This window comes from Anomaloglossus baeobatrachus, unplaced genomic scaffold (genome assembly GCF_048569485.1).
Source record: "Anomaloglossus baeobatrachus isolate aAnoBae1 unplaced genomic scaffold, aAnoBae1.hap1 Scaffold_2449, whole genome shotgun sequence".
In the NCBI taxonomy this organism is placed as follows: Eukaryota; Metazoa; Chordata; class Amphibia; order Anura; family Aromobatidae; genus Anomaloglossus; species Anomaloglossus baeobatrachus.
Window position 1 is genome coordinate 762 of NW_027442065.1, and position 27,227 is coordinate 27,988.

Below are 27,227 nucleotides of genomic sequence, written 5' to 3' on the forward strand. Positions count from 1 at the left end.
GCAGGTGGAGGTGGGTGCAGGGTATTATATATCTAGTGTGCGGCTCTGCAGGTGGAGGTAGGTGCAGGGTATTATATATCTAGTGTGCGGCTCTGCAGGTGGAGGTGGGTGCAGGGTATTATATATCTAGTGTGCGGCTCTGCAGGTGGAGGTGGTGCAGGGTATTATATATCTAGTGTGCGGCTCTGCAGGTGGAGGTGGGTGCAGGGTATTATATATCTAGTGTGCGGCTCTGCAGGTGGAGGTGGGTGCAGGGTATTATATATCTAGTGTGCGGCTCTGCAGGTGGAGGTGGGTGCAGGGTATTATATATCTAGTGTGCGGCTCTGCAGGTGGAGGTGGGTGCAGGTTATTATATATCTAGTGTGCGGCTCTGCAGGTGGAGGTAGGTGCAGGGTATTATATATCTAGTGTGCGGCTCTGCAGGTGGAGGTAGGTGCAGGGTATTATATATCTAGTGTGCGGCTCTGCAGGTGGAGGTAGGTGCAGGGTATTATATATCTAGTGTGCGGCTCTGCAGGTGGAGGTAGGTGCAGGGTATTATATATCTAGTGTGCGGCTCTGCAGGTGGAGGTAGGTGCAGGGTATTATATATCTAGTGTGCGGCTCTGCAGGTGGAGGTAGGTGCAGGGTATTATATATCTAGTGTGCGGCTCTGCAGGTGGAGGTAGGTGCAGGGTATTATATATCTAGTGTGCGGCTCTGCAGGTGGAGGTAGGTGCAGGGTATTATATATCTAGTGTGCGGCTCTGCAGGTGGAGGTAGGTGCAGGGTATTATATATCTAGTGTGCGGCTCTGCAGGTGGAGGTAGGTGCAGGGTATTATATATCTAGTGTGCGGCTCTGCAGGTGGAGGTAGGTGCAGGGTATTATATATCTAGTGTGCGGCTCTGCAGGTGGAGGTAGGTGCAGGGTATTATATATCTAGTGTGCGGCTCTGCAGGTGGAGGTAGGTGCAGGGTATTATATATCTAGTGTGCGGCTCTGCAGGTGGAGGTAGGTGCAGGGTATTATATATCTAGTGTGCGGCTCTGCAGGTGGAGGTAGGTGCAGGGTATTATATATCTAGTGTGCGGCTCTGCAGGTGGAGGTAGGTGCAGGGTATTATATATCTAGTGTGCGGCTCTGCAGGTGGAGGTAGGTGCAGGGTATTATATATCTAGTGTGCGGCTCTGCAGGTGGAGGTAGGTGCAGGGTATTATATATCTAGTGTGCGGCTCTGCAGGTGGAGGTAGGTGCAGGGTAATTATATATCTAGTGTGCGGCTCTGCAGGTGGAGGTAGGTGCAGGGTATTATATATCTAGTGTGCGGCTCTGCAGGTGGAGGTAGGTGCAGGGTATTATATATCTAGTGTGCGGCTCTGCAGGTGGAGGTAGGTGCAGGGTATTATATATCTAGTGTGCGGCTCTGCAGGTGGAGGTAGGTGCAGGGTATTATATATCTAGTGTGCGGCTCTGCAGGTGGAGGTAGGTGCAGGGTATTATATATCTAGTGTGCGGCTCTGCAGGTGGAGGTAGGTGCAGGGTATTATATATCTAGTGTGCGGCTCTGCAGGTGGAGGTAGGTGCAGGGTATTATATATCTAGTGTGCGGCTCTGCAGGTGGAGGTAGGTGCAGGTTATTATATATCTAGTGTGCGGCTCTGCAGGTGGAGGTAGGTGCAGGGTATTATATATCTAGTGTGCGGCTCTGCAGGTGGAGGTAGGTGCAGGTTATTATATATCTAGTGTGCGGCTCTGCAGGTGGAGGTAGGTGCAGGTTATTATATATCTAGTGTGCGGCTCTGCAGGTGGAGGTAGGTGCAGGGTATTATATATCTAGTGTGTGGCTCTGCAGGAGGAGGTAGGTGCAGGGTATTATATATCTGGTGTGCGGCTCTGCAGGTGGAGGTAGGTGCAGGGTATTATATATCTAGTGTGCGGCTCTGCAGGTGGAGGTGTGTGCAGGGTATTATATATCTAGTGTGCGGCTCTGCAGGTGGAGGTAGGTGCAGGGTATTATATATCTAGTGTGCGGCTCTGCAGGTGGAGGTAGGTGCAGGGTATTATATATCTAGTGTGCGGCTCTGCAGGTGGAGGTAGGTGCAGGGTATTATATATCTAGTGTGCGGCTCTGCAGGTGGAGGTAGGTGCAGGTTATTATATATCTAGTGTGCGGCTCTGCAGGTGGAGGTAGGTGCAGGTTATTATATATCTAGTGTGCGGCTCTGCAGGTGGAGGTAGGTGCAGGGTATTATATATCTAGTGTGCGGCTCTGCAGGAGGAGGTAGGTGCAGGGTATTATATATCTGGTGTGCGGCTCTGCAGGTGGAGGTAGGTGCAGGGTATTATATATCTAGTGTGCGGCTCTGCAGGTGGAGGTGTGTGCAGGGTATTATATATCTAGTGTGCGGCTCTGCAGGTGGAGGTAGGTGCAGGGTATTATATATCTAGTGTGCGGCTCTGCAGGTGGAGGTAGGTGCAGGGTATTATATATCTAGTGTGCGGCTCTGCAGGTGGAGGTAGGTGCAGGGTATTATATATCTAGTGTGCGGCTCTGCAGGTGGAGGTAGGTGCAGGTTATTATATATCTAGTGTGCGGCTCTGCAGGTGGAGGTAGGTGCAGGTTATTATATATCCAGTGTGCGGCTCTGCAGGAGGAGGTAGGTGCAGAGTCTCCATTATTTTGGGGTCACCATTATCATTAACCCCTTCATATCATAGCTATTTTTAGCTTTAACCACTTCAGGACCAGTTTCCTGCTATTCCTCACCGGCTCATTTCCATATTGTTTTGATACAGGTCAAATATATCTTTATACCGTGTTAGCCAGAAGAGATAAGGGAGATGCTAGAATGTACGGGCTCCAGACAGGTATGACATAACTTGTCATATGATGGGACGTGTTCAAAATGCAGCCTGATGTCCATGTGGTCATAGAGGTGATTATAATAGAAGCGGGGGTCTGGGGGTAAAAGCTCCAGATGGGGTGTGCAAGGGTGCAAAGCCACAGGAGATGGGGAGAAGCCACAGGAGGGGGGAGAAGCCACAGGAGGGGGGGAGAAGCTACAGGAGGGGGGGAGAAGCCACAGGAGGGGGGGAGAAGCCACAGGAGGGGGGGGAGAAGCCACAGGAGGGGGGGAGAAGCCACAGGAGGGGGGGAGAAGCCACAGGAGGGGGGAGAAGCCACAGGAGGGGGGAGAAACCACAGGAGGTGGGGGGAAGCCACAAGAGGGGAAGAGAAGCCACAGGAGGGGGGAGAAGCCACAGGAGGGGGGAGAAGCCACAGGAGGGGGAGAGAAGCCACAGGAGGGGGGAGAGAAGCCACAGGAGGGGGGAGAGAAGCCACAGGAGGGGGGGGAGAAGCCACAGGAGGGGGGGAGAAGCCACAGGAGGGGCAGAAGCCACAGAAGGGGGGGAGAAGCCACAGGAGGGGGCAGAAGCCACAGGAGGAAGGAGAAACCACAGGAGGCAGCGAGAAGCCACAGGAGGGGGAGAGAAGCCACAGGAGGGGGAGAAACCACAGGAGGTGGGGGGAAGCCACAGGAGGGGGAGAGAAGCTACAGGAGGGGGAGAGAAGCTACAGGAGGGGGAGAGAAGCCAAAGGAGGGGGAGAGAAGCTACAGGAGGGGGGAGAGAAGCCACAGGAGGGGGGGGAGAAGCCACAGGAGGGGGGGGAGAAGCCACAGGAGGGGGGAGAAGCCACAGGAGGGGCAGAAGCCACAGGAGGGGGCAGAAGCCACAGGAGGAAGGAGAAACCACAGGAGGCAGCGAGAAGCCACAGGAGGGGGAGAGAAGCCACAGGAGGGGGAGAAACCACAGGAGGTGGGGGGAAGCTACAGGAGGGGGAGAGAAGCTACAGGAGGGGGAGAGAAGCTACAGGAGGGGGAGAGAAGCTACAGGAGGGGGAGAGAAGCTACAGGAGGGGGAGAAGCTACAGGAGGGGGGGGGGAGAAGCCACAGGAGGGGGGGGGGAGAAGCCACAGGAGGGGGAGAAGCCACAGGAGGGGGGAGAAGCCACAGGAGGGGCAGAAGCCACAGAAGGGGGGGAGAAGCCACAGGAGGGGGCAGAAGCCACAGGAGGAAGGAGAAACCACAGGAGGCAGCGAGAAGCCACAGGAGGGGGAGAAACCACAGGAGGTGGGGGGAAGCCACAGGAGGGGGAGAGAAGCTACAGGAGGGGGGAGAGAAGCTACAGGAGGGGGAGAGAAGCTACAGGAGGGGGAGAGAAGCTACAGGAGGGGGAGAGAAGCTACAGGAGGGGGAGAGAAGCTACAGGAGGGAGAAAAGCTACAGGAGGGGGGAGAAGCTACAGGAGGGGGAAAAGCCACAGGAGGGGGGAGAAGCCACAGGAGGGGGGAGAAGCCACAGGAGGGGGGAGAGAAGACACAGGAGGGGGGGAGAGAAGCCACAGGAGGGGGGAGAAGCCACAGGAGGGGGGGGAGAAGCCACAGGAGGGGGGGGAGAAGCCACACGAGGGGGAGAGAAGCCACATGAGGGGGGGAGAAGCCACAGGAGGGGGAGAGAAGCCACAGGAGGGCGGGAGAAGCCACAGGAGGGGGAGAGAAGCCCCTCTTGCATGATTATAATGGACACATTGTCACGCCCCTAACCAAGCTGGTCATGCCCCCAACCAAGCTGGTCACGCCCACTAACCTGATAGGAGCCCATACATTCTAGACTCATCCGTAGAGATAAAAAAATTGTTTAAAAGAACTGAAGTCCTCATTGGTTGATACCTTTTAATGGCTAACTGAAAAGATGGTAATAATAGCAGCTTTCCAGACTACTCAGGTCTCTTCATCAGGCTCAGTATAACACAAAATCTGAAGAGTCACATATTTATACACAACAGGACATAGAATGGAGCAGTAAATAAGACAAGTTATGTGAAGCAGAACTATCAGTATGGCAAGGGGACAATCAGTTGTGGCAGTAATTATTGCAGCACTTCATAGATAAGGAGTGTGAAAGTTTTATTGTCCTCTGATTGAGGTCTGGTCCAGAGTTGTGATGCCCCCAGATAGTCTGAGGAACACATTTCTTAATTGATGTAACAAGACATAAATCCATGTGACACCTTCATTCCTGCTCTGATTGTGTCACCGGTCGTCATAAGTTTGTACACCCAGACTCTCCAGTGTCTCTTGGATTTGAAGTTTCCTTTCAATACCAGCAATTTCATGTCCATGATGCTGTGATCTGGGTACAGAAATGTTTGGCCACAGGTAGATCTATCCTTTATTCTCTAATTGTGTGGTGATGAGAATTCATCCTTGTCCTGAGCTATTGTCCTGTCTCCCCTACATACAGACCCCCAGTTGGACATTTGGTACATATAATTAAGTACACCCCATTAGTTGTGGTGCAGCTGAAGGTAACTGGGATCCTGTAGTCCTGATGTGATCTGGGAATCTTTATCTTGTCCGTTGTCAGTATAAATGGACAGGTCTTACATTTTTTCTGGTTGCAGGGAAATGTTCCTGTTGTTGGAGAGGACAGGGAGCTTCTGACAATGATGCTTCTTGGATTCGGGGGCTGCCTAAAACACAGAAGTGGGGGGTCTGGAAAAATAGATTTTAATTGAGCACCTTTTTGCAGTAATGGTTGTAGTTTCCGTGCAGCTCCTCTTAACACCTCCAGATTTGGATTGTAGGTGATCACAAGAGGTACCCGGCTGTTTTCTTCTTTAGTTTTATAATGTAGGAGATGGTTTCTTGATATTCTGGTGGCTCTTGTAATCTGGTTTTCAATTTTTTCTTGGGGGGTAGCCTTGATTCAAAAAGGTCTTTCTGAGGCCCTGAAGGTGATTGTCTCTATCTGTAGTGTTGGAACATATCCAATTTTACCTGATGGCCTGACTGTACACTATAGAGTTTTTTATGTGTTTTGGATGGAAACTGTCCTATTTCAGGCATGTTGGACGGTCAATTGGCTTCTGGTACAGGGATGTCTCTATTTCATTGGTTTTTTTTTTGTTTGGACATTCCAGTAAATTTTGTGTCTTTTTCCGGTATTTTCTCGCCTTAATTTCCCTGTTCCTGTCGTCGTCTTTATTATTTGTTTGCTTTTATAATGATGCTGAAGTTGGTTTCTTATTCGGCAGGAGTTTTTTTGTGTTTTTTTTTTTTTTTAAAAAAGGAAAATTCTGGCACCCTCGTCTCTTCATTAAAATCTTCAATATTTTATTTACATGTCAAGATTAAAAAATTCATGTGGGGACGCAGACCCTAAACACCTGAAGCGTATCGAACAAAGTTCTTAATCATAGGCATGTGAACAATACATAAAACATCCTTATATACCTATTCCATAAGATAAAACCATATACACCTGTTACTTGACAAAGTTAATTGTGAACATTGTAATTTAAATTAAAAGTCATGACACCAACATAGACTGTCGACCCTCCCTCTACATAAGCGGGCTTTACACGCTGCAATATCGCTAGCCGATGCTAGCAATGTCGAGCGTGATAGCACCCGCCCCCATTGTACGGCCGATATGTGTTTGATCGCTGCCGTAGCGAACATTATCGCTACGGCAGCGTCACACGCACATACCTGCCTAGCGACGTCGCTATGACCGGCAAACAGCCTCCTTTTTAAGGGGGCGGTTCGTGCAGCGTCACAGCGACGTCACTAAGCGGCCGCCCAATCAAAGCGGAGGGGTTGAGATCAGCGGGACGAACATCCCGCCCACCTCCTTCCTTCCTCATTGCTGGCGGGATGCAGGTAAGGAGAGGTTCCTCGTTCCTGCGGTGTCACACGTAGCGATGTGTGCTGCCGCAGGAACGAGGAACAACATCGTTACTGCAGCAGCAACGATATTTGGGAAGAGGGGGCATGTCACCGATGAGCGATTTTGAACGTTTTTGCAACGATTCAAAATCTCTAATAGGTGTCACACGCAACAACATCGCTAAATCGGCCGGATGTGCGTCACAAATTCCGTGACCCTAACGAGATCGCTTTAGCAATGTCGTAGCGTGTAAAGCCACCCTTAGACTAGCAAAAAGCCTTCCTATATACCAATTTATTGAATGGAGGAACGAGAAAAAAACAAAACACACCCAAATACATTTAATAAAAATGGCTGATGTCACTGCATATATTATTCCCAAGGGGAATATAGCCTCCAACTCAATTATCCAAGGCATTCCCATATACCAATCTATTCAATACAAGGTTTAACAACAAAAATAAAAAATGACAACAATTTAATCCCCTGCAGTGCGGAGCCCGGATGTGAAAACACTGAGGAGCAGCAACAAAAGTGATAATACTGGCACAAAAATGTCCATCTAACCTGCACCGAAGGGCTTTATGGAAAGGGTTAAATGGCCTTGGGCCACTGATCTATATAGGTAAAACCATAATAATTTGTGAATAGACTGAAATCAGAGAACAATGGCGGCTTTCCCTTTGTGATTACTAATTAGTGACACAAACCCATTTACATCAGCCGGAAGAGAACTTTACAGAACACCAGTTACTCATGTAAATCTGTGAAAATTGGCTATTTGCCCACTTTGCTGCCAGTTCTGATCCCAAGAACCCATTTGGGCCGGGCTGGAGTGACCTGAATTTGATGCGAGACCTCACTATATAATGATGGTGTGAGATCAGTGGCCCAAGGTCATTTAACCCTTTCAAAAACGCTCTTCGGTGCCCACTTTTTTTTTTTTAACTTCGTTTTATTAACAATTTCAAACATGGTACAACTGACATTTGGGTCATTCCGTGTCAAGTGGACCAGTGGTCCCCACTCGACGTTCTCCGATTTTGCTGAAAATTTATAAGGATGTACATGTATGTTTGAAAAGAGGTTCTGTAAATTTTTAGGGCCAGATCTCAAATACATTGGGCACTGTTGACCTTTCACTGGAGGCCCCCCCCCAAGCCTGCGGCTTCAGCTAAGAGGATTTTGCAAACTTTGGCATGTAGCCATTAGAGTTCTATACTGGCTATGATGCTGAAATTTGGCATACTAGCTCAACTTTTGCTGCTAAACACGATAAAATTATTACCGGCTATGACAAAACAATATTTCGGCCGCAATTTTGTGTCAAAGTAGCTTGCAAAATGCCTCGCATAAAATTTATGCCAAACTTTGCCCATATATAACTCAAGACCAAAAACCAATAGGAACTGGTGCTTTACCCTGTACAACAAACATCTTCATGACTTTGCATTGCTGCAATATCACGGTCAAAGCATATGTATTTGTGGAAATATTCACATCCACATATGATGAAAAACTTAAAAAAAACGAATTTTACCTATTTTTAGGTCAAATTTCCCAAAAAGGGTACCCCTAAAATATATTAATTCTGTTATCATTTGAAAGAGCACATTTTTCTCTACAAGGATCATTGGGGGGTTTTTTGGAGTCTCTCCATTTAAGAAAAGAAAAATGCCACTGAACATGGTGTTATGTATGCACGGAATGCATTGATTTTGTGTTTGATTTTCAGATTCTTATCACATGTTACAGAGTTGTATTGTTGCTAGCAATGTCTATTATAATCAAAAACCTATAAACCTATTGACTATTGTTACATTTTAATGCATATATTATTTATTTTTTAGTGATGGAGAATGAAATTGATGACAAAAAGATTCGCATTTCAAGGGTGTCAAATGACCCTTCATCTTTCATTGCCCATGTAGATGGATCTGTCAGATCAGAAATGCCTTTTGTGCCAATTGCAAACCTCCAGCCTGGGCAATACATTGCCTGCATTAATGATAGGAACTGGTGGATTGGAAATATTTCTGAAATTTCAGTCGACGACCATGATGCATTAATACATTTTATGCATCCTCATGGAGCAGCTAGCTTCTTTCACTGGCCTGTGAGAAATGATACATGCTGGATTCCCGAGCAGTCGATCATTGCAATAATTCCAGCACCAGCTGCAACAGCAATGGGCCGACAATACAGCTTCTCTGAACCGATTATGTTGCAAATTCAGCAACAATTCCAGACCACTTACTTAGACTGAACATTATGGCTTGGGAACCAACAAAAGATACCCAATATTAGGCTTGGGATCCTAGACAAAGACACCCACCCTCAGGCTTTGGAACCTGCGATAAAGAGACCACCCGCGACTTGCCTTGCACGGCTATCGGCCATGGCTCCTAGGCGATGGGGCTGCCAATTCCCGAAAGACAGCATTATTACAATTGCTAATAGGATTATAATACCAATTCTTAGGGAATTGGTTGTGGTATAACCACCATGGACCAACGCAAGGGTTTGAATAGTGCAGTTAGCATTCATTGCGTATTAATAAATAACACCATGTTCAGTGGCATTTTTCTTTTCTTAAATGGAGAGACTCCAAAAAACCCCCAATGATCCTTGTAGAGGAAAATGTGCTCTTTCAAATGATAACAGAATTAATATATTTTAGGGGTACACTTTTTGGGAAATTTTACCTAAAAATAGGTAAAATTTGTTTTTTTTTAAGTTTGTCATCATATGTGGGTGTGAATATTTCCACAAATACATATGCTTTGACCGTGATATTGCAGCAATGCAAAGTCATGAAGATGTTTGTTGTACAGGGTAAAGCACCAGTTCCTATTGGTTTTTGGTCTTGAGTTATATATGGGCAAAGTTTGGCATAAATTTTATGCGAGGCGTTTTGCAAGCTACTTTGACACAAAATTGCGGCCGAAATATTGTTTTGTCATAGCCGGTAATAATTTTATCGCGTTTAGAAGCAAAAGTTGAGCTAGTGTGCCAAATTTCAGCATCATAGCCAGTATAGAACTCTAATGGCTATGTGCCAAAGTTTGCAAAATCCTCTTAGCTGAAGCCGCAGGCTTGGGGGGGGCCTCCAGTGAAAGGTCAACAGTGCCCAATATATTTGAGATCTGGCCCTAAAAATTTACAGAACCTCTTTTCAAACATACATGTACATCCTTATAAATTTTCAGCAAAATCGGAGAACGTCGAGTGGGGATGATTTTTAAAACTGGTCCACTTGACACGGAATGACCCTTTAGTGAAACATGAAAGTGACTAAAGGGTGCCAGTTTAGAATATGCAGGGGGTGGGACATTATATATGTGTTTTACCTCTGTCTGTCTATCCATCCATCCATTCATCCATACTAGCTTTTTAGGCTATGTGTCCACGATGAACATTTTGGACACAGAGTGTTTTGGCTGCGTCCTGTGGAAGGATTTTTAGAATTCTCCTACCCACTGTGCTTCTTATCTCTGTAGCATAAACGGACTTGTGGCGCAGCTTCCCAAGCGGCAGCATGTCAGTTGTTTGCTGCGGAGACGAGAGTGTTGTCCGCGGGGAGAATATATCTAAGATCCGCAGCAGCCCAAACCCTGATCGTGGACACGGCCAGCTATGTTCTCCTGCAGACAACACTCACATCTCTGCAGGAGGGCTGGCACTATTTCCTAGTGTCTTGCTAAATTCTCCTAAAAAGGGGCTGAAAGCCCGTACTTACGAAGCGCTCACTGATATCCTAAGCAGGCACGAATATTAAGATTCTTTATAGCAAGATATTATTTATTTTAATAGCACATGAATAATCAATGGTACATAGGCATTAGAACTACTTTTATAGTCATAGAATCATATACAATAACAGAAATATGCATCAACATTACCGTATGTTGTAGCACGCCTTTCTCATCGGAGGGACTCTATTAGTGAGAAGGAAACAACATCTGCATCACTGGAACAGTGCATCCACTTGAGCGCCCTGGAAATGTTCCCAACTTCACTAAGCGAGTCCTGTCTTTTTATAGCAAATCTTTGTACGTCATGTGCACTGGGTGGTGAATTGGTGACCAGCATGTTACAGCTGAGTCATGTTCATGTAACTTGACCACAAGCTGCTGTGGGCACCAGTAGTTTCCTGCACATTTTGCCAGTTGACCACTGGCCAACCACAGTTTCCTGGAGATATTGCAAGGAGCCGTGAATTTTACATGCCAGCTTCCTTACACCTGTTGTCAACTAACCACGAGTTTCCTGACTGTGGAACTGTAAACGTTACTTCCTCATAATTGTGGTTTACTCAAGATCTGTCTGACACGTATTCTTCATCATGGTAAAAATGGGTCAGCCAGAGGACATCTCTCTCTGATACTGAATAATTGATGGATCAATTAATATCTGGGATCACTATATCTTTTGATTATGATCCCTATATAATCTCACTCATTCTTCAGTCATATCACATTGGTATCACAATCGGTCCTTGATCCCAGGGATTATTTTCCATCATCAGTATTCCACTAGAGGAAGATCACTCGGAAAACACCATACCATGACCAAGAGGTATCGTTTTTAATAGGACACTATAATTGACTTTGCCACAAATTTTACTACTATGTATATTAAAACTAAAAGCAATATTATCTGAAAAGCTCCCTTGAATATCATGTGTTTTGGCAGGAATCATTACACATTAAATTTCCCGATATGTTACTACAGGTTTCACTAGTCCCATTTATGAACATATTGGCATAAGGCCATAACATATCATGAATTGTCCTTTCCACTAAGCTGGGTTTAAAAACATGTACAGTATTTATAGCTGTCCCAAAACTCAGAAGAACCAGGGGAATAAATTTTGGGGTCCATTTTGTTGTGCTATTTCTTCTAAAAGTGAATAAATTGGGGTTAAAGCAACATTTTTAGGCAAAATGATATTTTTTTTTCATTCACCATCGCTTTAGTTCCTGTGAAGCACCTGAAGGGTTAATAAACTTCTTTGATGTGGTTTTGAGCACTTTGAGGGGTGCAATTTTTGGAATGGGGTCACTATTGGGAATTTTCTGCCACCTCGGCCTCTCAAAGTCACTGCAAATGTGATGTGGGCCCTAAAAAATGGATTTGTAAATTTTGTTGAAAATGTGAAATTCCTGATGAACTTTGACCCCTTCTAACTTCCTAACCCCAAAAATGTTGTATCAAAACTTGTGCTGATGTAAAGTGACATGTGGAGAATGTGATTTATTATCTATTTATATGACAGAATCTCTGGTTTATGGGCAGAAAAAAAAAATATTTTAAAATTTTCATCAATTTTCCGCTTGCTTCAGAAATACAGCAAAAATTATTGTCCTAAATTTATAACTATCCTGAACCACAATATGTGAGGAAAAAACAATGTTAGAATCACCGGGATCCGAGGAAGCTCCAGAGTTATCACCTCATAAAGTGACACTGGCCAGAATTACAAAAAATGGCTTTTTATGATGACGCTGAAGTGGAATTCTTATTATTTTTTTCTATGTTTTGGGGTTTTTTTTACAGGTTTTTAGCAACAAAAATAAAACCAATACACTACACTGCAGTGCGGAGCTCAGATGTGAATACACTGAAAAGCACCAACAAAAGTGATAAAACGTGGCATCAAAGTGCGTTATGGAAAGGGTTAATGACTCCACACTGTATTGTGATTGTTTTACATTTGTTGTTAAACCTGTAAAAAAAAAAAACTGAAAAAAAATCCAAATAAGAAACTGACTTCAGCCCCGAATAAGAAACTGGACCAATAAGAAACCAACTTCAGCATCGAGTTTTTATTGCTGATGTCGAGCGATACTGGTCGGAAAATAAGGGAAATGTTCTATTGTTACCACATACGTTTTTTTCGGATTATAAGACACACTTTTCCTCCCAAAACTTTGGGAGAAAAATTAGGGGTGTTTCTTAAAATCCGAATATAGCATCTGTGTGACCGGCGGCAGGCGTCTGTGTGGCCGGCGGTGGGCATCTGTGCGACCGCCATCTGTATGGCAGGCGACGGCAGGCATCTGGTGGCCAAGGGCAGGTAGTACTTCAACTATTGGTGCCCAGAGTCGGCGCATGCACAGATGGAGATCTCAGCTCAAGCTCTCATTAGCGCAGGCGCTGACTCCGGACGCCATTTGTTTGAAGCCCCAGTGCAGAGAAGAGCAGAGCCCGGTGCCCCATGAAAGAGCAGAACCCACAGTACCAGGACAGAGCAGCACCTCAGCCCGCAGTGAGTATCTGGGTCCTCCTCTGCATCACCCGCAGCATCGCCTACTCCAGCACTGCCCCTGCCTCCTGTGACCACCGCTGCCACTCCCCTCCGGTAAGACATTACCGGATTATAAAACGGACCCCATGGTTTTTTTCGTTTTTTTTCTCTAAATTTGGGGTGCGTCTTATAAAACGAAAAATACGGTATATACCCTGCCCCCCTACAGTGACTAACAAGCCGCTCAGCATTAGAACCTGCTGTCAGTCAGTGCTGGGAGCGCGTATGCAACCACAGATCACTGTATACTGAGCAATAACTAAAACCTCATCTGAGCTATCCGTATGACTGAAAGTCGGACACTGTCATAATATATGTTTATGACCACATGTAAATATTTCTTAGCTATTTTGTAACACTTATTATTTTGTATATGTGGCTGTTTTCTTTACCTGATTGGAGCTAATAAGATTTGGATTGACAGTGGTATCTTCCTATATTTCACACATTTGGGGGGGAGAGTAGTTCTGTATTTAAGTATTTGTTATTTTCATCTTACTTCCCTTCTAACTGGGGCTGATATAAATACTCAGCAGTGACCATATCCTCCGTGCATGGGGGAGGAGGCACCATCAGCTTTTTCTACACTGTTTCCATGAAACCCTGAAAATAAGCCCTAGTAGAATTTTTGGGGCTTTTTTGAGTATACATAAAATATAAGCCCTTGTTCTGTCCTCCCTACATGTGCCCTGAGGCGTGTGAAGCTTGACAGGCAGCTAAACCTTTATCCACCATAGGTTAATAAGGAGACTGTTGCTTGAAGTCTGTTTTTATTAAACATTACTAAATTTGTTTGGTGAAACTGCAGTAGGACCCAAACTTGACTTAAACTTCATTTAAAGTCATTAATTGGGCAGTTCGCGTCTCCACCCACATGCAGCCATAAACAGATCACTTCCACAGACTGCTGAGACCAGATTACCCTCAACCAAAACCCTCCCATGTCCGATTAACCACTCCGAGACAAGTTAACCAAAATACAAACTTTATTAGGAGAGCTTTATAAAATTGGTAAACATCTCTCATCTTTTGTTGTGGATGGAGGTCGGTCACAGCACAATTAACCATTATAAATAACCACTTTCAAAACGAAACTTTGTGCCAGGCCGGACTTCCGACGCACTTTAGCTTTCGTAATTGAACTGTGTTCCTTGAAACCGCTGTGACTTTAAAAGAATAACCAAAAACTAGGGAGGGAGGGTGGGACAGCACCGTCCGGATCTCACAAGGTGAGGAGAGACCGGATCCCGGAAAAGAGGGAATATTTATAGGGGAAAGAAAGGGATTATGGGAACATTCCCATTGGATAAACCCTTTGGAAGGGGAGGAGGGAGAATTGGACATGAGAGGGGAACTTAACCCCTTACTACCCGGGCACAGCAGTCAGGGTGCATTCAGTAAAACACTGACATGCCCCTGAAGACTGCTGAGACCAGATTACCCTCAACCAAAACCCTCCCATGTCCGATTAACCACTCCGAGACAAGTTAACCAAAATACAAACTTTATTAGGAGAGCTTTATAAAATTGGTAAACATCTCTCATCTTTTGTTGTGGATGGAGGTCGGTCACAGCACAATTAACCATTATAAATAACCACTTTCAAAACGAAACTTTGTGCCAGGCCGGACTTCCGGCGCACTTTAGCTTTCGTAATTGAACTGTGTTCCTTGAAACCGCCACGGAGGAGCAGAGGCCCTAGACTGTGCTCCGACCCCCACCCATAATGAACAAGGCCTGCTCAATACCGTCTTGCAGGCCTGATAAAAATATGTCTAGGCCAATGTTATTCAAATGAACGCCATCGTTCAACATCAGGGAGGAATTGTCCCCTTCCAATTGCCAGTGTCTAACGACGATCCCTGCCTTATAGCGGACAAAACGCGAAATACGTGAGTTGAGTGTCCGCCTCGAACGCTCCAGAGCTGCAGCTTCTTGAGCCCCTCGCCAAACAGGCCGGGAAATGACCTCGGACCAAACAAGGACAAGTTCAGGGAAAAAGGTATGAAACTTGTCCACGTCAGACCTCATTGTAGTGATAAGCTCCGCCAAACGGCGGGCACCGAGGTCATTTCCCCCGGCGTGAATGACGAGGACCACTGGAGTTAAAGCAGACCTCGCAATTTCCACAACCTCCGGTATAACTTGAGGCCATATGAGACCCCTGACGCCTCTCCAATTGACTTCGAAGCCACGAAAGCCAAGGGCACGTCCTCCAGGTCGATTCTCAGCCCGCTGTCCTGCCCAGAAAATATAGGAGTGTCCCAATAACCAAATGACAGGCTTGGTAGCTCCTAGAAGAAGAAAGTGTCAGTGACACATGTACAAGAAGGCAAACCTGTGCAAAAGAAAATTGATTAAAGAAGCAGTAATTCTGGTCTAATATATCTCGCAAAACACGCGGAACGCCACCGGCCTATGCGTTGAATGACTTCATTAGGCAATCCCGCCCGAGCGGCCTCAGTCGCCGCCCCAATCCGGAAGGAGTGAGTACCAAATTCGCCGGCGGGAAAGCCCAGGAACCGTAAACATTTTCTAAAAACAGCTTAAAATTGGAATCTCGTCAGAGGGGAACCATCTTCATGGACTAGGAAGGAAGAACTACCATGGCGCAAAGCGATATAGTTAAGGGTCAATGTAACAGGGCATACTGGGCCATGAATAGCAAACAAAGATATCCAGCAGCCATTTCCGGTTTGATCGGTCTTAGATTTCCGAATTCTAATCCTTAAACCCCCATTACACAATGCGATGTCGTCGTGCCGAAGGCCCCCATGAGTGCCTCTGGCAGGAGAAACCAACTCGCTAATGCGCAATGCGCCAAAAAAGGCAATAGCAAAAGAGGCGGAGAAGAGGGCAGACTCGAAAGGAGGAGGACAAACAGCGGAGATATGTCCGATGATACGAGAAAGAAGGCTAAAGGAAACCGGCCTTCTACACTCCCTTATGGGCTGCCCCCTACCCCACCCCTTAACTGCTTGCTGAACTATAAAAAACTTAGTAACGTCCGACCAACCTCGAAGCTTGAAATGAAAAGCAAGTCCAGACAATCGGTTCCGCGCTACCGCGCAGGAAGCACCTTTATTATACAGATGATACAGATACCGGCAGGTAACGTCCAGTCTAGCAGAATCAGAGGTAGAAACCGGGTAATTAGCCGCAAAAAATAGCCATTCCTCCCATGCCTTACCGTAAGCCAGCCAAGTCCTCGGGGCCAGTGAAGACGTCACCAAAGGCATCAGCTGCATTCCAGCAGGTCCCATATGCTGGGTGGACACGATATTCCCTCTGGTTGTGCCCAAGGACACAGCTGCCGAAATTTCTGAAATTGAAAACGGGAAAGTGAGTCAGCAATAGCGTTGCACCTGCCAGGCACATGGCGAGCCCTGAACCACATATTGAGCTCGAGGCAACGCAGCACAAAAAATCTAAGTAACTTTAGGACTGGCAAAGAGGATGAAGTCAGATGGTTTATCGCGTGCACCACGGACATATTATCAGTCCAGAATCAAATCCGTTTATTTCTGAAGGCTGGGCCCCAGATCACGACAGCTGTTACAATGGGGAACAATTCAAGGAGGGTCAGGTTGGACACAAAACCTCTGGCGTGCCAAGATTGAGGCCATTGCTCAGCACACCATTGCTCGCCAAAAATAACGCCAAAACCCAACGATCCCGATGCATCGGAAAAAAGTGATATTTCTTCATTGGAAAGAACGTTATCCTGGAAACAAGTTTGACCATTATACCTGGATAGAAAATCATTCCAGAAAAACAAATCAGCTTTCAAGCAGGGGGTAATCTTGATGCGATGATGAGGAAGGGGAATGCCATTAGTGGCAAGTGATAACCTCCGGGAAAAAACTCGGCCCATTGGCATGACACGACAGGCGAATACGAGAAGGCCCAGCAAAGATTGCATCTGACGAAGGATCACACTACGAACCGAACAAAAACCCATAATCAGCGAGCGCAGTTTTACTACCTTGTCATCCGGGAGGCAGAATAGCATTGCATTGGAATCTATTTCAATACCGAGGAAGGAAAGAACCTGGGAGGGGCCGACTGTTTTGTCCTTCGACAAAGGAACACCAAATCTGGACATCAAACTGCAAAACGTATCCAATAGAAGCTGGCAATGGGTGGAATCTTGAGGGCCAACAAAAAGGAAGTCATCAAGATAATGAATAATAGATTGGGAACCAGATTCAACCTTCACGACCCATTCTAAGAAAGAACTGAATAGCTCAAAATAGGAGCAAGAGATTGAGAAACCCATGGGAAGGCATGTATCGTAATAATAAAAACCATCTACGAAACATCCCAACAGATGGTAGCAATCCGGGTGGACCGAGAGGAGGCGGAAAGCCGACTCAATATCTGACTTGGCCATCAAAGCCCCAGGTCCCGCTTGCCTAACTAACGCAACAGCTTTGTCAAAAGAGACATACGTGACTGACGCATCCGATTCGGGTATACCATCATTGACGGACAAACCTTTCAGATGGGAAAGGTGGTGAATTAAACGAAATTTCCCAGGCTCCTTCTTCGGAACGACCCCCAGCGGAGACACCCGTAAGTTGTAAAAAGGAATCGAATCAAAGGGTCCCTTTAATCTGCCTTTTTCTAACTCACAGTTTATTTTATCAAGTAAAACCTCATGAAGCTCCGTCGCAGACTTTAGGTTACGGGCGAAAAGGGGGTCTCTGTTAAGTTTAAAAGGTATAAAGAAACCAAAAGAGAAGCCGAAGCGCAGCTGCGCCGCCGCGTCCTTATTTGGGTACCGGTCGAGCCACGGCCCCATCTCGGCTACGCTCACCGGCGTCCCGATTCTCAGGTGGGTTTGACGGCTTTGTTGGTAATTTCGCCGAAGGGCGGGAGCATTTTGCCGCTGCGTGGGAGCCTCCGCAAGCAGAACATTCATGTTTATACCTGCAGAGACCAAAGAATCGGCAGTGCCCTTCGTTGAATTGCCAACATGTGCCGGGTCTACGGACGGCCACTGAACTGGAACCGGCGGAGTTGCCAGGGGCCGCGGCATGAAAGGGGGCTTTAGGAGTCATCATGAGGCGCAACCAGGAATCAGTAGCTTTAACCCCCCACCCTAAGTGAGGTTGTAGGGCCAAACGACGCCTGAAATCCTCATCATAACGCCACCACGCAGATCCGCCGTGCGCTTTGTATGCGTTATAAATGGAATCAACATATATAAAAAGTTCCGAACAGCGTTCGGAGTGTTTCTGACCCATAACACCTCCCAATACAAAAAAGGCTTGCAGCCAGTTATTGATAGTTTTTGCGACCCTGGGTTTTTTGTCAAAAGGGCGTTCAGCGGAACGCCTCTCTTTGTCAACCGTAAATTCGTCAGTGGAAACCAGCGACCAAATGTCTATCTAATCATTAGCCCATATTTTGGTGACCATCTCTGGGTCAAGGTGAGAGCCCAAAGGGGACATACCACAAAAGAACGTGTCCTTATGTATATCAGCCCGAGGAGGAGGCTGAAATCTCTTCTCGGGCTGATTTCCAAGTAATAGGGGGTTAACCAGTATTTTATTACCCGGGGTATTTAAATGAGCTAGCAGAGCTTTTAAAGACATAGCTGTATTATCAGCACCTCCCCAAGCCCCAGAATAGTTGTACTCACCGACCGCTGGAGCATCTGTGGGATTCACCGATACGTGTGGAGCCGCTACCAAGTCGGCAGCCTGTGGTTGAACCAAATAGGGTTCGGCATCTCTCCGGCGGCGTGATGTGCGACGAGAGTGCCTGCTGGACGTCATGGAGTCGCCGGATGACTCAGCCGTGGTTGATGGCGAACGCCATCTTGATGAGCGAGACCTACGGCTTCTCCGCGATGAACGTGACCGCCGCTCAGAATAAGCTGAGCGGCGACTGCGGTCCCTACTGTATCGCCTGCGCCTATATGGGCTGCGAGAACGTGAGGAGGAGTCAGAGGCAGCGGAGCGGTTTCCGCGCCCGCGGCGTCGCCTACCGTGGGCCGTGCTTCCAGCACCCGCTGCATCCTGAACAGGGAGGACCCGTGGTAGGTTCTGTAGCTCAGGGGGCACAGCCATCGCCGGTTGTACTGCGGCTGGCAATGCCATCGCCGGAGGCGCAGCCGTTTGGAACGGCAGCGCCTGCGGAGCCACAGGAGGCAAAGCCATACCCACCTGAGCTGCAAAAGGCAAGGCCATCACTCCAGGGGCTGCAGGAGGCACAGCCGTCACTACGGCCGCCGCAGGAGGCAAAGCCATCACCGCAGCAGCCGCAGGAGGTAAGGCCATCAATGCAGCTGCGGCAGGTGGCAAAGCCATTTCCCCCCCCGGGTTCATGGACTGTTGAGACATTTGGGGAGGTATGATGTTGGAGGGAGCAGCAGCCCCCACCCTGCACACTTCTGAAGTAATGCAGTGTGACAGGGAAGGTAACATATTAGATGGTGGGGGCTGCAGACTGTCAGCAGGCTCCTCAGCCGATGAGGAGCTGCGGCTCTGATTACCTCCCATCAGATAAGGTGCGGGCGCTATGAAGAGAGGAGGGGTAAGCTGGTGCAGCAGGGGTGGTGGTGCACGTGGGTTTTGGCGCGCAGGGACGTTGTTTATTGAATCAAGTGGCGCCGCTTTGCCTGAGGGGCATGATAGGCTTGCGGCCGCCGCATTCACTGTTGGGGGCGGGCGTGGGGACGCTACAGGGCAATTCGCGCGCGCCCGTCGTGCACAAGGGTCGCGTGCACGCCGGGCGCGCGCGCGCCCCGCGCGCATGCGCAGTGGGGAGTTACATGCAGGGCTGAGACGCTCCGGAGGGCGGATTGTGCGAGCAGGCCGCCTGCCGACCGGAGCCTGCGGTTGAGCCTCAGGGGGAGGGGAACGCTGCTCACCCAATATAGCAGCAAGCCACGCGTCTCCCTCCCTCCTGATTCTGTCCCTGACAGCCTGGTTGAGCATTTCGGTCATCTCTCACCGGGAAGGCTAATGACAGCACCGTCCGGATCTCACAAGGTGAGGAGAGGCCGGATCCAGGAAAAGAGGGAATATTTATAGGGGAAAGAAAGGGATTATGGGAACATTCCCATTGGATAAACCCTTTGGAAGGGGAGGAGGGAGAATCGGACATGAGAGGGGAACTTAACCCCTTACTACCCGGGCACAGCAGTCAGGGTGCATTCAGTAAAACACTGACATGCCCCTGAAGGAGGGTTGGTGGGTTTTTTTCTATATTTTTTTTTTTTGGGGGGGTGCCCACTACTTCCGATCATGCTGTTCTTACTCCCAGTGCGACCCGATAAACACTGCAAACGGCTCACACCGGACTGAGCACCGAGCGTACCCAAGCACAGCGATGCTCGTGAGAATGGTTTACATACATAAAGCATCCGATCTCCGCACCTTCTTGGAAAAGTCTGAGTTCGTACCGAACACTGAACTTCAGGTTCACTCATCTCTAGTGGTGAATAAAAATCACTTTTGTAGAAAAAATCAGTTTGTGTCGCCATTTTCTGATACCGGTAACATTATTCATTTTGCGTCGATGGAGTTGCGTGAGGACTTGTTTTTTGCTTGATGAGCCGACATTTTCATTATTACCATTCTAGGTGCAATATGGATAATTCATCACTTTTCATTGTATTTATATTGCTATAAAAACAATGTGCTACTTTCATCATTACATAGCACATTTCATGTAGAATTTTTTTCCTATTCCTATTATTATCTGCAGTATTTTACATATCGACTCATCTCCTTCCCATTCAGGTCCTTATAATATCAGATCCTCTCAGTGGAGATCTTCTATTGAAGAGAATTCTCCTGATTGCCCCGTGAAGGATGGATATGGACAGGGACAAGATGGCGGAGAGGATATTACACCTCACCCTAGAGATCCTCTTCCGGCTTACTGGAGAGGTGAGAGATTCTGGTGACGTCACATTACATCATTCTTATCTATGGGAATAATGGACAGAACTGGAGAGGTGAGGACTCTGGAAATGTCTGGAGTGAGATTTATTACTGTGTCTCTCCATAACCAGGATTACACAGTAGTGAAGCAGACCTCTAGTGAGCGCTGTCAGGCCCCTGTGTCTGAGGGATGGGGAAGACCCCTGAGCCCAATCATGGGGCCTCCACCTCACCCCCCGATACATGAGGACATCAATGACCAGAAGATCCTAGAACTCACCTACAAGATGATTGAGCTGCTGACTGGAGAGGTGACACTGCTGGGAATGCTGGGACATTATACAGTAACGCTATGAAGGGATCGGGGGTGACGGTATCATTGTATGTGTCAGGTTCCTATAAGGTGTCAGGACGTCACCGTCTATTTCTCCATGGAGGAGTGGGAGTATTTAGAAGGACATAAAGATCTGTACAAGGACGTCATGATGGAGGTTCCCCAGCCCCTCACATCACCAGGTAATAGACAGGACTAAATACACACGGCCTATAATTATCTGTATGTAAGGAATGAATTCAGTCCCTGTATGTGTCTCCTCCAGTTCTATCCATTAAGAGGACAACACCAGAGAGATGTCCCCGTCCTCTTCTCCCACAGGACTGTAAACAAGAAGATCCCGATGTTTCTAAGGATGTGTTTCCTCCATTTCTATCCAGTAAGAGATCTATTCATGTACTTTTTGCACTTATTTTGTATTTACATTTTTAGACTTTCTGCTCTGTTTTTTTTCAGCTGTGTTTTCTTTGCTTCTGCTTCTTCTGCTGTATGTTTCTAGTGCCTTCTCTATGTTGTTATGAAGGCAACTCAAAGACCTGCAGAGGGTTCATGAATAACCTATTTCCCTGAAAATAAGACCTACCCTGAAAATAAGACCTAGCATGAATTTACGGGATTTGTGGAGCACACTTGAAAAATAGGCCCTACTCCAAAAATAAGCCCTAGTTACAGTCAGGGCCAGCTTTGGGAGCAATTGTTCAGGAACTACACTGTCTTAGGAACCCCATTAGTGTTATTCTGAGACCTCTGATGACTTCAAACTCATGTGACAAGATGTAACGAAAGGTCTCCTAATTGCAGGAGTCTAAAGAACTGAAAAGATGACAGGCTGGCATGCAGGACTGGCATTAGGGGAAAGGGAGAACAAACTGGGCAATTTCACAGGGCTCCCATTCTCCTAGGGGCCCCAGTGTTTATATGCCGATTATAGGACTGCTTAAAAACCTTTTCGACATCACGTCATGTGAGCAAAGGTCTTAATTGCAGGAGTCTAGAGGTGAAGAGGAGACAGGCTGGTGTGTGTGTGTGTGTGTGTGAGTGTGTGTGTGTGTGTACATGCCAATTTTAAACAGCTTTGCCAAAATGAGCAAAGCTCAGCCAGAACAAGCTTGTGATGCCACCACTTCTCTAATTCGTAACAAACTGCGACATTCCCTATGCCAAAAATCTCACTCCAGGCCCTGACGTAATTTTTCAGTGTACATCGTCACAATCGTTGTCCCGGACAACCCCGTTAAACATCTGGCATCTGTCTGTAACTATTTAATTTTTGAAAAAAAAATCTCTTTGAAAATGTCTATGTTGTGGATCAATGTTGCAAGGAGATTTTTGCAGATTTTGCCAACTGTCATGGCAGCGTCAGGATCTATGGAAATGATAGATTCTTGTACGTTGCATGTTAACTTCTCTGATGTCTGTGAGCAGTGCAGGGAGACGCAGGCACCGAACCATAGACTTGAGCAGGCTAACAAGAGTTATTCTCTGCGGGGCTGCTTGTTAATGTCTTTGATCCCATGCTGTAGACGAAAAGGTATCATTTGCTCCCCTCCTGTATATGCTGGCTGGATTATTTCATTAATGCCAGTTATAGATTACCTATACTGATCTGGTCAGGTGTTGTGATCCAGACTTACGGGTGGTTGTTGTGTATTATTACTGTGAGCTGTTGTGGTATTAACCCTTGTTGTCTTTTAGTTGCTGCCTTCCTGCTCTTGCTTTTCTTTTTAGTCTTTCACTTTTTATTTCTGTGAGTTTTCAATGTGTTTCATCTGTCTTAATCTGTTTTTCCCGTCTGTCTTATTCTGTGTTTCCATCATATTCCTGCCCCTTCCTTCCCCGGGAGATTACAGATTAGATCTCATCAGCAGAATAGTAAAGCACGAGACTCCAGCATCTCCATCTTCAGGGGTAATCCAGAGGTTAGGAATAGCTTAAGGTCACCTAGCTTGAGGGACAGTATAGGAGCACTTTGTCCCTCATTATCCTGCAGTCATATTGTGACAACAGTACAGATTATTTACTGTAGTATATTCCAGATAACTGGTGCTAGGAATGGGAGATCCGAATTAACGAAGATGTAACAGATGTCAAAATTGGCCAACAGATTAAAAATACATTTTTTCCTAATTTAATTTCTGATGTTATAATTTAAAAAAATAAATTAACTTTCAAGATAATATCATTAAAAAATAATAACATTGTGTTTATTTTTAGCAGATGATTGTATTGGGAGTTCAGATAGAAATCTAATATCTTCAGAATTTATAACAGATGATGAAATTATCACACATGATACAGATGAAGAGCATGCTGTTGTCCCAGATATACCTCCAGTCCTTCCTCAGAAAGCTCTATCATCTGATCTTTTCAAACAAGTCAAAAATTCCGATTTATCACAGAATTGTAAGCAAAATAAAAGTTACAGAAGGGATGTGCAACATGAAACGGCTCCTACAAGGGAGAAATCATTTTCATGTTCAGAGTGTGGGAAATGTTTTATTCATAAAATAAACCTTGTTACACATCAGAAAATTCACACAGGGGAGAAGCTATTTTCATGTTCAGAGTGTGGGAAATGTTTTACCAGGAAATCAAATTTTGCTGAACATCAAAAAGTTCACACACACGAAAAGCCGTTTTCTTGCCCCCAATGTAAAAAATGTTTTGCTCGAAAATCAAATCTTGTTGACCATCAAAAATATCACACAGGGGAGAAGCCATTTTCATGTCAAGAATGTGGGAAACGTTTTATTCAGAAATCAAATCTTGTTGAGCATCAAAGAATTCACACAGGGGAGAAGCCATTTTCATGTTCAGAATGTGGGAAATGTTTTATTCTGAAATCACATCTTGTTAGACATCAGAAAAATCACACAGGGGAGAAGCCATTTTCATGTTCAGAGTGTGGGAAATGTTTTAACTGGAAATCAGAATTTATTGTGCATCAAAGATCTCACACAGGGGAGAAGCCATTTTCATGTTCAGAATGTGGGAAATGTTTTATTCATAAATCGGCTCTTCTTAGGCATGAAAGATCTCATAGAGGGGAGAAGCCATTTTCATGCCTGGAATGTGGCAAATGTTTTACTAGGAAATCAACTCTTGTTGTTCATGGTAAAACTTCACACAGGGGATAAACCATTTTTCTGTTCTGAATGTGGAAAATGTTATTCTCAGAAATCAGATCTTGTTAAACATCTGAAGAAGCCACACAGGGAAGGAACTTTTTCATGTTGTGAATATTTGAAATGTTTAACTGGTAAATCAAGTCTTGCCGACCATCAGAAAACCAACAGAGCGGAGAAGCCATTATGATGTAGTATAATTCAAAGGGTTTTATCCAAAAATAGGATACAATTTCTCAAGTAAGAATTGGTGAGGGAAAGAACCATTTTCTTTCTTTTTAAACTTATCGTATTTTTCGGACGATAAGACACACCTAGGTTTTGAAGGAAGAAAATAGGGAAAAAGATTGAAGCAAGAAATATGGCCATGATGCACTGTTAATGGGGGATCTGCTGCTGACACAGTTACAGGGGTGATATCCCAGAATCTCTAGCAGAATGTGTTTGATGACTTTTTCTTTCAATAGTGCTTATCATAAATCTGAGGCTGTCTTTTTTTATTTACTAAAGCAGTGGAGAGCCACAGATTAGTGAATTTTCTAAATACAATCCAGTAACAAAAGTTTTGGAGGTGTCCCTAATTTTTCCCGAAAGGAACGTACAGATTGTGAGATCCCACAACCCTCAGCGATCACTCTGACAGTGGAAGAGTGAGCTCTATGACCCCAGCTCTGCGGCATCCTTCTTAAGCAGTTCAGTAAAACCTTAAAGAAGTATGTGACAGCGCTAGATTAGTTGAGAGAGGAATGTCTCGTGCTTAGAGCAGCTGCAAATATTTGTGAGATTTCGCTCTACACACTGAGATCCCACAAAATGTAAATTCAGGCTTGACTTTGCTAGTAAGTTTGGTATTTTGAGAGCCTTTAGAAATATTTGTGAAATTTTTTTATACTGAATTATATTTAGATAATTCACTAATCTCAGTTTGCCAACTGCTTTATTTACTAAAAAGCGCAGCCCCAGATTGGAGATAGGAACTATTAAGTATATCACAGTGTATATAGTTGCATTTCAAAACTTGTTGTTTTGTTAATAAATGCTTGTAAAATGTATATTCTTCATGCCTGTCTTTCTCTAATGTTTAGATGTGATGATTTTGCCTCAGAACCTCTGGAGTTAAGGCAGAGCTGTAGACATTTTGCACAAAAATAGTGAGGGGATGTCACAGAGGTGTCATGGTTGGCAGACAATCCGGTGGCTACGAGTGTTAGCACATCCCACAGATTGGCAGGACGTGCTGTTATCTGACAGTTTTCTGTTTCTGCAGCTGTGGGCTTTCTGACCCTGGGAAACTGCCAGTTTTTCCTCTGAGTTGCCAGCCTCTGACTTCCTTTATAAAGCTCACCCTTGGGTGCTTTGTGTGTGTGGTTTATAGTTGTACCTGACTGTGGTCTGCAGTGGTTGTCTCCTCTTGTTGTTCCAGAGACTTCTGTGAAAATTGATCCTAACATAAATGTTTGACATTTGCTATCTACCTGGGCTTAGGTGGTAGCATTTGTGTTTCCGCTGTATTGTTTCCTTTTGTCTCTCTTAGCGTTAGTGGCGTTGATGAAGAGCTCATATCTACCATCCTTACTTTGGACCCAGATCAGGGTTTGCCTAGGGTGAGGTATTACTGCTCGGCGATAGGTGCAGAACCTGTATAGGGTTAGTGAGGTCAGTGACTGTGAGCTGCAGGTTATTGTCAGGGGTCGCCACTTACCCCTTTTCCTAGTGATAGGGCATTATTTTCCCCTTCCCTTTGTATTGTACTATATGGCCAGTATAGATTAATACCCGGCCAGGACAGTGGAAGAATTGAATCACACTATGCATCCTAGATATGTGAAAGTTGTTAAGACACTCTGGTCTTAATTCATCAAAGCTTTTATGCCAAAAAAATTGACAAAAATTTGGATCAATTCAGAGTTGTGCCAAATTTTGTTGGCTTTTGGCATTTTCACTCCAAAATTGGCAGAGTTTGGGTAGGACAGGTGCGTGATAGTACAGCGCCTTTGATTCATGACGAGCTGTGGTGTTTCCTATGCCAGAAATCTCCAGTCCCTGTGTGGAGTAATATTTCTAGCATGACACAAGGAGGCACATGCCACTCCAAATGCTCCAGATTCATGAAGAGGCATGCACCACTTCATGAATCAGGAGTGGCCCCTGCGAAAATTAGGCCATTTATGTTATAAAAACGATCCCTTTACAAAGGATAATTTTGTTATGAAAAAAATCCAAAAGAATTTTATGTCTGATATCCAAGTGGTTATTTTTCTAATGGGGCTATCCACAAATAGAGATGAGCGCACCCGTTGAAGTATGGGTTCGGCTTTTTGAGCCAGACTTTAGATAAAGTTCAGTTCGGGACCCGGAGATGATTTGAACCCCAATGGAAGTCACTGATTGGGCAGTTTGGGTCTCCGCCCACATGCAACCTTGCATAAGCAGAGCATTTCTGGGGAAGAGAGGGCGGAGTTTTTTTTCTTGTACACAATATATCCTATAACGATGTTTTTTACCCCCGTGAAAGCCATTCAAACACTGTACTTTACTGAGCACTGGCCATACCCAAACACACCGATGCTACGTCGAGTGGTTAGGATACAAAAAGCACCCCAACTCCGAACTCAAACACTGATTTTTTTTTTATAAAGTCTGTATTCAGTACGAACTTTACTGTTCAGGTTCGCTCATATCCACCCACAAACCTTTATTACAGTGTAGAAGAGACCAGAACTAAAAAGGGTCTATCCCTTGATGAAGAGCAAGTAAAATTTATGATACCTATGTTGGGTTAGGTAAATTTATTGGGAATTTGTCACTAAATGTTTACCACTTACTTAAAAATCAGAATA

At 45.7% G+C, this 27,227-nt stretch overlaps 1 protein-coding gene across 2 annotated transcripts; it reads left to right on the plus strand.

Annotated features, from left to right (window-relative positions):
• Positions 1–2,235: 2,235 nt before the first annotated feature.
• On the plus strand, positions 2,236–25,392 carry LOC142262372 (uncharacterized). 2 transcript variants are annotated; one of them, XM_075332169.1, is made up of 5 exons: positions 2,236–2,266; positions 20,785–21,239; positions 21,321–21,444; positions 21,528–21,641; positions 23,477–25,392. In XM_075332169.1, exons 2-5 carry the CDS (start codon positions 20,976–20,978, stop codon positions 24,397–24,399), a joined length of 1,425 nt encoding a protein of 474 aa, XP_075188284.1. In that variant the 5' UTR covers positions 2,236–2,266; positions 20,785–20,975; the 3' UTR covers positions 24,400–25,392. The 2 variants fall into 2 exon arrangements, with proteins under 2 accessions (XP_075188284.1, XP_075188285.1); XM_075332170.1 differs by having other exon boundaries at positions 23,480–25,392.
• The last annotated feature ends 1,835 nt before the right edge of the window (positions 25,393–27,227 follow it).

What these genes read in the sequence shown, in the direction of transcription:
- LOC142262372 (XM_075332169.1), top strand. Translation starts at nt 20,976, where the DNA reads ATGGGAATAATGGACAGAACTGGAGAGGTGAGGACTCTGGAAATGTCT. An exon ending in TTGAGCTGCTGACTGGAGAG is followed by an intron (nt 21,240 to 21,320) that starts GTGACACTGCTG and finishes TGTATGTGTCAG; the next exon opens with GTTCCTATAAGGTGTCAGGA. An exon ending in CCAGCCCCTCACATCACCAG is followed by an intron (nt 21,445 to 21,527) that starts GTAATAGACAGG and finishes TGTCTCCTCCAG; the next exon opens with TTCTATCCATTAAGAGGACA.